Below are 15,410 nucleotides of genomic sequence, written 5' to 3'. Positions count from 1 at the left end.
TTCTCTTTCTATTAAACTGCACGTCTAACTCAGCTGAGTTAGACTACACGTCTAATTCCGTTCTACTTCAGACTAATCTGAAGGAGTTAGACTGCACGTCTAACTTTCACAATCCATTAGACTGCACGTCTAACTCCGCTGAGTTAGACTGCACGTCTAATTCTGAGATCTATTAGACTGCACGTCTAATTCCGAGATCTATTAGACTGCACGTCTAACTCCGCTGAGTTAGACTACACGTCTAATTCCGAGATCTATTGGACTACACGTCTAACTCCGCTGAGTTAGACTGCACGTCTAATTCCGAGATCTATTAGACTACACATCTAACTCCGCTGAGTTAGACTGCACGTCTAATTCCGAGATCTATTAGACTGCACGTCTAATTCCATACATCTAATACCAAATCAGTTTAATGAGCCTCATTAGAACCAAGTCTAATGAAATCTGATTTCGATACATCTGCATCAAGAACAGTTAGACGTATATATAATCCATTCATCATTTCATCATCAAAATTCCATTAGTCAAACTATTTCAACACATGGTCAAAATAATTTGACCCAACAATTTCCCCCTTTTTGATGATGAGATTGAAACCTATCATAGATAACAAATTAAGCATTCCTCATATAAATGCAAGCAAACTTGTTCATCCATCACACATAACCACTTCCAACAACCAATATTCCAAAAACATAGTCAAAGAAACATAGTTTTAAAACAAAGTAAGAGAAAGGAAATCATTGTTCTTCCCTTTTCACTCGAGGATCGATTGGATAGTTGAAACCTCCACCGCTTATTCCTTCACCGGTTAGTAGGTTTTAGAACAGAGGAAGAGCACGACCACCACGACCGCTACCACTTGATCTCCCACCACGATCACCACCACTTGAATGACCTCCTCGATCATTACGAGATTGCCCACCACGACCACCACTACTGATTCGGCCTCCGCGATCACCACCGCTTCAATCTCCTCCTCTTTTGGTTGGCCTTGGATTTTCATCGTTGGTTGGTGCTCGCTTAGATCTGGTGCTGGTTGATACAACGTCGCCTCTTCTACTTGGCTCACCTTGGGTGATACGGGACTGTTCTCTTTCAACAGCAGCTTTAGCATTCTCTTTCTCTTGAAACTTTCTTGCAATGGAGTCAGCATACTCCAACCTTTCATTATCTGTTCTTCTCAGACTTCCTTGAATTTCAATGAGTTGATTCTTGTATAATTCCATTGATTCCAAGACCTCACGATGATTATCAAAATTGATTTGTCTTTCAAGACTCATCATTTCAGATTGCCGACTGAAAAGCTGCTTTTCAAATTTGGAGAAATTTAGATTTGCAACATGAGTCTCATATGTATTCTTCTTCAGAGTATTATCCAATTCTTTAAGGAGTTTGACACATTCAGCAACTTCCGTTTTGTCCTCTTTCTGAGTCTTCAAAATATTTACTACATGTGATCTCATAGCCATCACATTTGTCTGAAGAGAGGAAAGCAAAGATGTCATTGACTTTAGAAGCTTGGTACCATCAGTAGAGGATCCTTCATTGATTGAATCATCTTGTGATTCGGAAGCCATGCTTTGAATGGGATTAGCTTCAGTGTGAATCTGCAAAGATTGCTCAGGTTCACCCTTCTCAGACTCATCACCAGTTTTATTTTGCTTTTCTTCTTCCAGCTCCCTTTCTACTCTTTGAAATCTTTCATACATATTTCCCTTGTTGTGGAGAGGATGAAGAAAGTTCTCATGAACACTACCAGCAATAATACCTGGAAATGGAAGAGGCTTGAAAGTTCTAGCATTTAGATCTTGTTCCCCATCAGATGAGGAACTCTCTTCTTCTGCATCATTGTCTTTTGAGGGTTCCCCCTCAAATCTGGTAATCTCAGGCTGATTATCTTCAGCTTCCTTTTCTTGAGCATTCACAGTTCTTACAACATGGGATATTACAGCCTCTTCTTCATTTGGAGTCTGAACAGTCTCCACAACAATTTCGTTTTTTTGAGTTACAAGAGCTTGGACCAGCTCTTCATCAACAACTTCTTCTTGATTTACAAGATCTTGTTCTGGCTCTTGAATTATCTCTTCTTCTTCTTCTAGAGATGGATTCTCTTGAATGGGTTCCTTATTTAGCTCGACAACGGGTTGAGCCATTAATCGTTTTTTTCTGCAGAAAGGTTTCCAAAATCTATCAGAAGAGCAACAGCTTGCTCATCTGTATCATCATTATCAACAGAGACATTCATTGGTTCGTCTTCATCAGAAAAAATGCCAAAATAGCTCACTCCTGAGTAGTTAGCTCCATCAACGTATCGAGTGACTATAGACAGATAGTCGGCCATAATCTCGTCTAATCTCTTTAGGACTTTTACTTCAACTTCAGCACCTTTTTCAATGGGGGTTAAAATTGGCTTTACTGGCTTCAACGATGGGGAATAAAGTTCTTCCTCTCAGACAGGCTTTGATAAGATCTTTCCTTTTCAGAGCTTCTGACACCTGCGGAGTTTTAGCCCATTTGAGAACCTTCTTCTCATCTGCTACAAGCTTGCGCCATTGAGTACTTATCCTTGAACCCATGATTACCTCATCATACTGAATAGATAATATGTTCTGACTCCAAGAATCAAATATTTCCATTTTCTCAGTAGTAATATCCTTGACTTGATTCATCATGAGGTCAACAATACATGTTGCCTCATAAAAATCTTCACTTTCTTCAATTACAACACTTTTTCCTTTTCCAACAACCTCAACAGGTTTTGGAGAGGGTATTGGTTCACCAAAAACTATTCCACCTAACTGCCTTATGGAACGCATCAATTCATAAGCCGATATAGGTTTCTTGAAAAGTCCAGGAGGAAGCTCTCCTCGAGTGACTTTCCCGGTAACTATTGAATCTTTTAAAATGGGGTTGGTGGAGAGAGGCTCTCTGACAGAAACAGAGGGAGCCTTTTCAGCATCATTACCAGCAACAAGGGTAAGGACTGCACCTTGTTCTGGTTGGGCACGTTCTGTAGCACCAGCGGCTACTTGATCAGGTTGTTGAACAAGAGACTTATTCCTATCAATATTCTCAACATTTGGACCAGCGGACTCAACAGCAGGCCCTTCAGCAGATTCCTTTTCAAGAATAAAAACATATTTTTCTTGTTCCATTACAGGAACATCAAACTTGGGCACATCAGCCAGAGATATAGAGGAAGTTACCTTCGATGACACCTTCATCAATTTAGACGCGCAGGGCGCCTTTGATTTCTCACCTTTTAGAACGGGTGACCTTGAAGATCTCCGCAACTGACTGGCAGCCGAAGACATGGGAGACATGGGAAGGGTGGCTAGTTCAACTGGACCTTGCCTAATTCTGGAATCAACAGTTTCAGAAACCTTCTTTCAAGAGCTCCTTAGGCTAGTGGAATTAGCCTCTGATTCATTGACAGTCTTGGATCTCTTTGCTTCTGTTGACAAGATGGAAGCGGCTGGCTGTTTAGATCGAATAATCGATTTTCCACCTGTCTGTTGGCTTGAAGCACCCGAATGAGTTTCCTTCAGATTCTTCATTCTAACTAGAGTGTTGGCAACAGTGAACACATTATACACCCTATTTGAGTTGATCGGTTCTGGTTCGCCCATCGGAACCCCCAAATGCTCCAATAACCGACTTAGTTGAGCAGCAAATGTTATACTTTCTTTGTTCTCCTGGTTGATGGAGAAACAGAGATTGTTGAATAGTGTTGAGGCCCAGTTTACCTGGATCCCCTTTGAAATGGTACACATATAGTCAAATCGATCTTGACTATATAGGTTGAAAGAACCAATCTTCCCCTGAAGCGCTTTTGCCACCACATCATTTAGCAAAATAAACTGTGGTTTAAGAGATGGGATTAGTTGTCTCACTTTGATGTCCCTTTGCTGTCCCAATAATCAAAACGGCGTCGTTTTAATTAATGAGAAAAATAAATAAATTATATTATTACATTTATTTTTATTAAGTTATCAGATTTCTCTCTCTACATTTCTATCCCTTGCTCGTATCAGCTTTAGATCAACAGTTATTCTTCCGTCCACGGATCGCCGTCGCCGTCCATTGACCACCGTCGCCATCCACCGACCGTCGTCCACAGTTCACTGAACTCCCAAACATCTGGCGACTGGCAACACTGCTCATCCATCCATGCTTACCTTCTTCCCTGATTTGTCATTCGAATGATCTGTTCAAGCTAAGGTTTGTCTTAAATTTGTTCCCTCACTTGTTGTTACATTCATTCAATGGAAGTTTATTTATTAGTAATCTAGGTTTGACAACATATTTCTTAGCTCGACTTCACATTAAATTAGGGTTTAGGGAAAACTTGTTTATTTGGAAGAACTGGATCTTTGGTGCAATGGCCTCACTGGACCTATTCCAACTGATATTATAAAGAATTTCTCCTCAATTTGATATAAAGTAATTTGATATGAATATTTTCTTACTAGAATTTTGATAATTAAAAGTTTTTGTTTGATTGCATTGATAGTGATATTTTGGGAATTAGTTTTTGTTTGATTGCATTAGGGGAATTAGTCTTTTGTCTATATATACAAAGTTCACACCCTTTTGTACCATTTAGTTGATGTTGTTTTGTACAATTTGAAACAACTTTATATTTTTATATAGGTAGATTTCATGGCTGCTACCTCATCAACATCGTGTTTGAATCGAAGACGTGTGAATGACGAACAAGGTGAAACTTCATATATAAAATGTTATTGTGGGTTAAAAGCATCTCTTTGGACAACATGGAAGGAAACTAATCCAGGAAGACGTTTTTTTTCATGTCCAAAATTTAAAGTAAGTTTTTTTATAAGAGAATACTTTAAAAGTTTAATTATTGAGTATTCATAAATTTTATTGGATGTTCAGGAGAATGGATGTGGCTTTTTCTTATGGCATGACCCGGAATTATCGGATAGAACTAAAATAATTATCAATGATCTCAAGAGGGATAAGAAAAAACTGCAGATGGAGATAAATGAATTGAAGAAATTTGTTAGTTGTGATGATGCATTTGGTTACAATGATGTCAAAGAGGATTTAAGCAACATTGTTGTTATGAAGTTGACTAATGAGATATGTTCTCTAAATATGAAATTTAGAGTTGCTATAATAGTAGTTGTGTTTACTTGGATTGTGATGATTTGTAAGTGGTTGATGTAATTTTATTATGTTTGTCTATTTGTAGGTTTGTTGGGTTAATTTCTGTAATGTTATGTAATCTTATATTGTTTGGACATATCATGTACAATGAAAACTTCTTAAGTTGAACTTCTTATTTGATATCAATTTATGTTACTGTAATTATAAGTTGCTATTAAGTATTTACTGTATTTATAAAGTTACTGTAATTATAAGCTGTTTTATAAAGTTACTGTAATTATAAGTTGTTTTATACCTTAACTGAATTCTTATGTTATTCAGACACGTATTTCTTATGCTGTAAAAACAACTTACTGTATTACAAAATATTACAGCAAAACAAAAATATAAGAACTTACTATTTTATAAAGTTATTGTATTTCTTATGTTGTTTTTACAGCAAAACAAAAACAACTTACTATATTACAAAATATTACAGCAAAACAAAAACATAAGAACTTACTGTTTTATAAAGTTACTGTATTTCTTATGCTGTTTTTACAGAAAAACAAAAACAACTTACTGTATTACAAAATATTACAGCAAAACAAAAACATAAGAACTTACTGTTTATAAAGTTATTGTATTTCTTATTCTGTTTTTACAGCAAAACAAAAACAACTTACTGTATTATAAAATATTACAGCAAAACAAAAACATAAGAACTAAATGTTTTATAAAGTTACTGTATTTCTTATTCTGTTTTTACAACAAAACAAAAACAACTTACTGTATTACAAAATATTACAGCAAAACAAAAACATAAGAACTTATTGTTTTATAAAGTTACTGTATTTCTTATTTTGTTTTTACCGCAAAACCAAAAACAACTTACTGTATTACAAAATATTACAGCAAAATAAAAATATAAGAACTTACTGTATTAATAACAACAAAACATTCATTACAGCAACAAAATATTTTCTTATCATTAAACAAAAACAAAACAAAATTGAGTATTCATTATACTTATAACAATACTGTTGAGTTATGGAGCCTACACTTATAATAAATTCTACATTGTTAATTAGAGTTTATTGGGTTTTCTTTTTTTGGTTTTGGGTTTGGGCCTGACCAAAGTTATTTAGGTTTATTACCTGAATGTTTACCCTATAAATATGTGATTATTAAGGGTTTACGTTGGTGAAGACAGAATTCTAGAAAGATAAAGTGTGAGGCAAAAACTCTGTATTCCTTCTTCTTCTTCATAGTAAATCTGGTGGTGGCTGAAGTGGATGTAGCTCAATTTGAGTGAACCACTATAAATCTGTGTGTTCTTGTGTTTTTACAGATTGTTTTCAAGCTGGTAGGATTTGGGAGATACAAATCCTAACAAATACTCACTATTCTCATTCTACTAACTAATATATATTACATCAATATCATAAGTTTGAAACAATATCATAAATTTGGAATATAATCATATGCTAAGCCATACAAAGTTTGTGAGCTTCTAGCCAAGTTTTGTGGATTTGAACTTCTTGTATCGACCGCCTAGAATTGGAGAAATTGTGAAATAAATATAACACAATACTTTCACATTGATTCAAATTATGAATAAATATTTCTTAATTAAAATTATGAGTGTACCTGAGAATGTTGAGTTGATAAAAGATCTTCAACTTGAATTATCATCCGTTCACATTGTTTGCTGGACACATTTGAAATTGTTTCACAATGCACTTCAATACCCTATTATGTGGAGAAATAAGTAGTTGAATTAATTGTGTATACGATTTTAAAATTTAAAAATATAAGTAAATTCATTGTCAAATTTAAAAATATAAGTACTTGAACACAAAAATGATGATACATTGTCAATTGTTGAAGTTTGATTGGTTTGTCTCGATGCCTTTTTTTTTCCGTGAAATCTTCTTTATGCCATGTTTCAATCTTCTACCTGCAAATGTTTTCTTCCTCGTTCTAATTCCTTTCACTCCAAAAGGGTTACCTTCACCAATTTGTACATTTTTTTCGTTTAAAACATTGGTATCATCTATCTTAAGAGCTTGTAACTTCCCATCTATCAATTTTAACATATCCAAAATACCATTTTTAACAACTTTGTAAGTGTCTTCTCTCTCAGTTGCCTTGGTAACCAATTGAACATACAACCCACACAGTTCTTTATATTGAATATTTTGATGTACTTTTGGATCCAAACTAGCTTTGTTAGCATTTGAATCATTAACTTCAAAATATCCAACCTTAGCTTTTCGCGTCCACCTTTTTAGTATGTACTCTTTTGGGATACTCATGATATTTTTCACTGTAAATATTCTCAAAATATGAGAACACAGAATCCCACCAAATTCAAATTTTCTACAGCCACATTCAAATTTTTCACATGATAAATCAACTGTAACTATATGGTGATATCTTTTCAGGTGAGAAGTAACTTTATATTTTTGAAGTGATCCAACATTCTCACAAATTTCAACAATAAAATTATGAGATTTGCACCATTCTATTTCAAAACACTTGAATGCCTCAGTAGTATAGATACTACTTGCTTCCTTTAAAATCACAACTGGATACAATAGACTTGGAATACTTGTATTTGCCCGAAAATCTGCTTTTAACTCCTGATATCGCGATCATCGAGAAGTCTTTCAAAATGATTGAAGAAGTCTAAGAATTTGTGTTTATAATTGACGTACCTTTTTACAAGAATGTTCATACTCTCACTTCTTTGAGTTGTAGTCATATCTGCGCAAAACATGTGTCGTCCATATACTAAAGCCCATTTTTCCTTTATTTGAAAAAGACGCCTCAACCAATCATTGTCTTCTAATGCATACTTGGTCAGCATCAGATTCCATGCTGAAATAAAATCGTCTTCTTCATCAAAATCATATACACAAGACACAAAATCATTGGCAAACTCTTTTAATTGAGAAAAAACTCCACTCAAATGTATGGCGGCATTCTGATAAATATGCCAAATGCATAAACGATGATGCGTTTCAGGCCATCTTGAAGCTAAAGCCTTTGTCATTGCTGCATCTTGATCTGTTAGAATAGTTGTTGATTTTTTCCCACCCATAGCTTTGGTAAATATATCAAACAACCACTCAAACGTCAATGAAGTTTCATCATATAATAAAGCTGCACCAAAAAGCACGGATTGTTTATGATGATTAACACCAACAAGCAACACAATTGGACGTCCTTCATTGTTCTTCCTGTAGGTTGTGTCAAAGGAAATAACATCTCTGAAATTGACATAATCAGCTCTCATCTTAGCATCAGTCCAAAAAATATTAGTTATCAAGTCATCTTCATCAACTTGGATAGAATAAAAAAAAACTAGAATCATTAAACTGCATTTTTTTGCAAATATTCCAATACACCTCCAGTATCTCCCACCATCATATTTCGTGTTCTTTTGGATCGTAGATAATTTTTGTAATCTTCAGGAATAAACCCTAAAAACTCTCTCCCACCCATTTGTATCGCCATAAGATCATGAGATACCTTTGGTCGAATTCCAACAGCACTTGCCATCTCAATCTGTATCGCAGCAGAAGAAGATATTTTTCTATGACATCTATGGAGGTGCGTTTTGTTTGGACTAGAAAGGTAATGATTATGATTCTTTACAAATTGAATCACACTAAACTTGTCATTTCTTCGACTACAAATCTTCATTTTAGCCTCACAACCAAGTCTTGTTTCAGGACGACTATTTTTCACATTAAGCTCTCGTCATTTATCTTTTTCCCTTTTACCTTGAGCAGAACAACATAAAATTCTATCCAATATTTTACCACATTTATCGCTATGACTTTTATATCTTCTTATGCCAAACCCAATCTTTTTTTTAGAACGTTGGGTTCTGCTACTCCTTTGGAGTGCGACTAATCCCCGCGGGTTAAGTACATAGACCGCAAACATACTTAATCAATTAACCAGGCGCAGAACTTGCTGCCTGACGGGCTCGAACCCAGGACCTCATGGAGGCCTGGGGGATATCCACCTCTTAACCCAACCCTTTTAGCATATGACAAATAAAATTGGTAGGCATCTTTTTTAGTCTCAAATTCCAAGCCAATATGTGGTTCATCCTCTATAATAAATGAATCAGTATTCCCCAAATCTTCTCGATAATCTTCATTTGTTTCAAAAATTAATTGACGACAAGTTATAGATTCACCTTCCATTGTATTATATTGATCTTGAAAATAAATCAACAACAACAAAATGATGTGAAATGTGAGTATATATACAGAGACAAATAATTAATTAAAGAGATAGTTAAACAAAACAACAATAATAACAACAAAATAGTATGAAATGGTAAGTCAAATTAAGCATTTAAGAGACTATCCATTTAAGCATTTAATTTCAAATTTCACTTAATTATCAAATTCCAGTAAGAAAATATTTATATCAAATTGAGTAGAAATTCTTTATAATATCAGTTGGAATAGGTCCAGTGAGGCCATTGCACCAAAGATTCAATTCTTCCAAATAAATAAGTTTTCCCTAAATCCTAATTTCATGTGAAGCCGAGCTAAGAAATATGTTTTCAAACCTAGATTACTAATAAATCAACTTCCATTGAATGAATGTAACAACGAGTGAGGGAACAAATTTAAGACAAACCATAACTTGAACAGATCATTCGAATGACAAATCGGGGAAGAAGGTAAGAAGGTAAGCAAAGCAATTAGACGCATTTCAATTAGACGACCTCGTCTAATGAAATCAAACATCCCCGTCTAATAACATAATCCATTAGACCACCTGGTCTAATGGGATTAGACTTATGTCTAATTACAATCACTTTAGATTAATCTGAAGGAGTTAGACTGCACGTCTAACTTTCATAAGTTAGACTGCACATCTAACTTTCTTTTTCTATTAGACTGCACGTCTAACTCAGCTGAGTTAGACTGCACGTCTAATTCAGTTCTACTTCAGACTAATCTGAAGGAGTCAGACTGCATGTCTAACTTTCACAATCCATTAGACAGCACGTCTAACTCCGTTGAGTTAGACAGCACGTCTAACTCCGTTGAGTTAGACTGCACGTCTAATTCCGAGATCTATTAGACTGCACGTCAAACTCCGATGAGTTAAACTACACGTCTAATTCCGAGATCTATTAGACTGCACGTCTAATTCCGAGATCTATTAGACTGCACGTCTAACTCCACGAGTTAGACTGCACGTCTAATTCCATACATCTAATACCAAATCAATTTAATGATCCTCATTAGAACCAAGTCTAATGAAATCTGATTTCGATACACCTGCATCAAGAACAGTTAGACGTATATATAATCCATTCATAATTTCATCATCAAAATTCCAATAGTCAAACTATTTCAACGCATGGTCAAAATAATTTGACCCAACATATTCAGCAACATAGTCATTGAACTCTCAACCCTAGGAAAGGTATATAGCAATAGGGAAGTTGTTATCAAAGCTATGAGAGCTTTGCCTAGAGAATGGGATATCAAAACGATGGCTATGAGGGAATTCATGGACCTCAATAAGATCGAGATGTATGATCTTTTTGCCGATCTGAAGGCTTATGAGTTTGAGATAAACTCAAGGAATGAGGATGAGTCATCCACCTCCATCACAACACCAGCATTGGTGACTACTGAAGAGCCACCTGCTTCGACATCTTCCAAGTGTGCTGAACAGATCAGCAATGACGCGATGTCATTATTTGTCAAAAAGTTGGGAAAATCATGAGGAATAATCATTTTAACTCTAATCTTAATAGAAATTGAGTCTAATGTTAATTTAAAATGTTTTAATTGTGACAGACCAGGTCACTTAATGGTTGACTGCAAGAAACCCAGAAGGGATGACAAGAAGCCATTCGAGAGGAAGTACAAGTAGGATCGCATATCTTCCAAGAACAAGAAGGAGCAGAAGGCTCTGCTTGATAAGGAGAGTAAGAGTAAATGGGTAGAAAGTGATTCCGATTAGAGCTCCTCAAGTGAAAGTGAGGAAGAAATTGTCAAATGCCTCATGGAAGATGACAACGAAGTAAAATATGACAACAACTTGGAAGATTTAGTATGGTATCTGGACAGCGGCTGATCTAGGCATATGACAAGCAATAGCTAGTTGCTGGCGGACATATCAAAATATGACATCATCTTTGGGTCAACTAACCCCAAATTTTTTGAAACGTTCTCTAAGTTGATGTAGGACAATTTTGAGATGAGCATGATGGGTGAGCTAACGTTCTTCCTTGGACTTCAAGTTAGGCAACTTGAAAATGGAATATTCATAAATCAAGCTAAGTACACCAAAGAATTATTGTAGAAATTCGGTATGGAGAACTGTTTAGCTGCCTCAACTCTCATGAACTCATCGAGAAAACAAGACAAAGATGAAGGAGGTAATGATATTGATATAACAGCCTATCGAGGGATCATTGGCTCCTTGCTCTATCTAATAGTTAGCCGACCAGACATCATGTTTGTTGTCGGCGTGTGTGGAAGATTTCAGACTAATCATAAACAATTTCATTACATAGTTGTTAAATGTATTTTGAAATATCTCAAGGGAACTCAATGTGTTGGACTGTTGTATTTAAAGGATTCTAGTTTTAACTTAATTAGTTACTCTGATGCAGACTATAAAGGATGTAAGATTGATAGGAAAAGCACCAGTGGAACGTGTAAGTTCCTTGATGATCATCTGATTTCGTGTTTCAGCAAGAAGTAGACGTCTATTGTCGCTTCAATAGCAGAAGAAAAGTACCTTGTTGTTGACAGTTGTTGTGCTCAGCTAATGTGGATTCAACAATAGTTGAGGGACTTTAACATTAAGGCAGATGAGTCATAAATATTCTATGACAACACTAGTGTCATAACGATCACATATAATCCGGTGTTTCACTCAAGGACAAAGCATATCGACATTTGACACCACTTCATCCGATACCATGTAGCGTAGAAGCACGTCCGATTGTAATGCGTGCCAACCAATCAACAAGTGGATGATATCTTCACAAAGCCACTCTCCGAGATTAAGTTTTCTTACTTTAGAAATATTTTAGGTCTTTTAAATTTAAATTAATTAATCATGCATAAACTTAGGGGAATCTTATGGTTAGTTGATAAGCTAGACATGTTCAAACAGCTGTCTCTAACTCGGCTGAAAGAAGAGTCGACTGATGACACTGTACATCAGATGAGGCTATGCATAAGCAACCTGTAGTTTTAGTAGAGTATATTAACTTAGCTGATAGGAAAATTGTGTTGTCAGCATCGTATATTAGTTGAATACTATACGCTATCAACTGAGTACATAAACTCTGATGTTGAGCAAGGTATGGTGCTTAGCATAGTATATCAGTTGTTACTATGCGTTAGAAGAATGCCTTCAGCAGAGTAATGACACTCAGTTAATAGGAAAAGTCTGTTGTCGGCACTGTATATTAGCTGAATACTACGCACTATCAACTGAGTACTTCAAAAGAGTATGTGCCAGCCACTGACAAGGAAGTAGACATTTAGGAAAGTGAATAGGTTCTTCCCCTATAAATCTTACCAGCCATCTCCACACATTAACAATCGACTCCTCATTCAGCAGAGGAGACATCACAAGGGGCGGTGGATCTCCGCGGTCCTATCAAGGACTCCCTTGCACCCCTGCAATAGAGCATTTCCATTCTCTTTGGAGAAATGGAATGTCTCAAGGAGCGGGTGTCAGTTGCCTCGACAGCATCAGCCCAAGACAAACTTCTTGACTAGGTCACGAAGGGTAATCTAGAGACTGTAATAATCAAGGAATCATTGAGTAGGCTCAAATGCGTATTATGAAATTCCCTCAGCACTCACAACAAGGAGCTCTCTGCAAAGATCGATACAATCGGAATGCAGATTGCTGACGTCGCGGACTTCCTTAAATGATTAGGGGTTCTGATGTTAAAAAGGGGGAAGTAGTAAAGGGAAAACAGTGAGGGGGAAACTAGGGAGGGGAAGGTAACAAGGAAAAGAAGCCACTTGGAGTGCGCTCAAGCAAGCTACAAGGGGAGAAGATAGACAATGAATATTTTAATTATTTATCTATAGTTCATTATACATCATCACTTAGTTTTAACATCATCAAAAAAGGGAGAAATTGTTAAATTAAGTTAAAGGGGGAAATCGTTAAATTAAGTTGAATTATGAAAAACGTTTTAATCGATTAAAATGAACTTAGGATAATTAAAATGAACACACATGGTTTTGATTAATGAATAAAACTAAGTTCAGCAATTTGTTAATTCACAGGTAAAATCAAAGACATCGGCTCTAGGCAACTGATCGTAAGCAGCTCGTCATCAGTCGAGTTGCTCAAACAACAGAGTTATCATTAGTTGAATACTCGCTAACAGCAAAGTTGCCATCAGCTGAAGACTCTCTAACAGTAGAGTTGCCATCAGATGAAGACTCGCTAACAGTAGAGTTCGTTGGCAGTAGAGTTGCTCAAACAACAAAGTTCGTTGGTAGTAGAGTTGCTCAAACAGAAGAGTTCGCCAACAGCAAAGTTCGTCAACAATAGAGTTGTCATCAGCTGAACATTCACTATCAGCAGATTTTCTATCAGCAGAGTCACTCAAATTATCATAGTTCGTTGGCAATAGAGTTTCTCAAATAGAAAAGTTCACTGGCAGAAGAGTTGCTCAAACAATAGAGTTCAATGGTTGTAGAGTTACTCAAACAGCAGAGTTCGCTGGTAGTAGAGTTGCTTAAACAGCAGAGTTCTCTAGTAGTAGAGCTCGCCATCAGTAGAGTTCACTAGCAGTTGAGCTGATCAACATCTGAGTTCGCTATCAACAGAGTAGCTCATTACTAGAGTTGATCATCTATAGAGCTCGCTATCATCTAAGTTCCACATCAGTTGAATGCTTATCAACTAAGCCAAGTAGATGAGCACTCATAAATTGCAATACAACAAAATGTACAACCAGCTCTCTACTCTAACATGCAAAACGATAAACAAATATTTCATTCCCTTGTGCTCTAAAACCTCGTACGCCAAGCATATGACAAACGTACCATTTCCATGTATCGATAAAATGGATTCGACAGTTGTTATGCCTTAAGTATAAAAAGGCATCAGAGAACAACGGTAAAGGGCTCTCTAGCTTTTTACAAGTCACTACGTTACTCATACACGAGACGATATATGTTGAGAGACATTAACATACACGACAGTCACACAAGATAGTGTACTCGATAATCTTTTGTATCATTCTATAATCATCTTACTTGTGTAAGTTGAACAGATAGTCGTATGTTCAACAAGATAGTGTGAGAGCTAGAAGTTTAGACTGAAAAGTGTTAAGACATGTGATCTGAGTGGGTTTGTGTAGTGTCTATACAAATCAAAGTCTTCTAGTGGAATCCTTCTATATACAGAAGAAGGGGTGACGTAGGAGTTTTTATCTCTGAAAATGTAGAAAATCTTGTGTTGTCTTTTCATTGCTTCATTCATTATTATATTTGCCGCTTCAAATCATGCAAACATTTTCCGCACTTAAAACCGTTCAAGAACTTGCTACGATTTGTCCAAGAATATAAACAGATTTCCAATCCTTAAAATGATTAAAATCGCATTTAAGTGAAAAAAAAATAGAACAACAGTATTCAACCCCCCTCCCCTTTCTACTGTTGTCTTTAATCCTAACAGTATGTCTCCTTAAAAGCTTGCTCTATGTTTTGAAACAATTCCCAAGACAATAGTATTTGCGCTTTGATGAGTTCATGGTTCGTAACAATTTCGTGAGGATCAATTTTGATAGTTGTGTCTATGTCAAGTTGTGGGGTTTTCCTATTGTTATACGTTGATGATATGTTGATCGCATTGGGAAACAAAGAAGAGGTTTGTAAGGTCAATATTTTACTAGGGAGTGAGTTCGAGATGAAGGATATGGGATCGGCAAAGAAAAATTTGGGGATGGTGATTGAGTGGAATCGGAGAAAGGCTCTTTGTTCGTGTCTGAAAACGACTACCTTCGAAAAGTGGTCGCCAAGTTTGGTATGTATAATGCTAAGGCGGTTCAAACTCCATTAGTTAATTATTTTAAGTTCTTCTCAAAGATATCACCGAGTACCGAGGAGGAAAATGTGAGAATGGAAAACACCACATATGCGAGTGTCGTCGGGAGCCTAATGTATGCCATAGTATGTATGCGACCTGATCCTGCTCACACGGTCAGTCTTGTTAGTTGCTTTATGGCGAACCTGGAGAAAGAACATTGGGAGGCG

General features: G+C 36.1%; 1 protein-coding gene across 1 annotated transcript; it reads right to left on the bottom strand.

Moving 5' to 3' along the window:
* Positions 1-6,995: 6,995 nt before the first annotated feature.
* Positions 6,996-8,685, bottom strand: LOC124924399 (protein FAR-RED IMPAIRED RESPONSE 1-like). Its single transcript, XM_047464441.1, has 3 exons — positions 8,532-8,685; positions 7,839-8,466; positions 6,996-7,500 (listed from the first exon to the last, which is right to left on the bottom strand). Exons 1-3 carry the CDS (start codon positions 8,683-8,685, stop codon positions 6,996-6,998), a joined length of 1,287 nt encoding a protein of 428 aa, XP_047320397.1.
* Between the last annotated feature and the right edge of the window lie 6,725 nt (positions 8,686-15,410).

The sequence above is a fragment of the Impatiens glandulifera genome, chromosome 1, assembly GCF_907164915.1.
Source record: "Impatiens glandulifera chromosome 1, dImpGla2.1, whole genome shotgun sequence".
Lineage (NCBI taxonomy): Eukaryota > Viridiplantae > Streptophyta > Magnoliopsida > Ericales > Balsaminaceae > Impatiens > Impatiens glandulifera.
The sequence above is the reverse complement of the archived record's forward strand: the minus strand, read 5'-3'. Positions and strand labels throughout refer to the sequence as shown.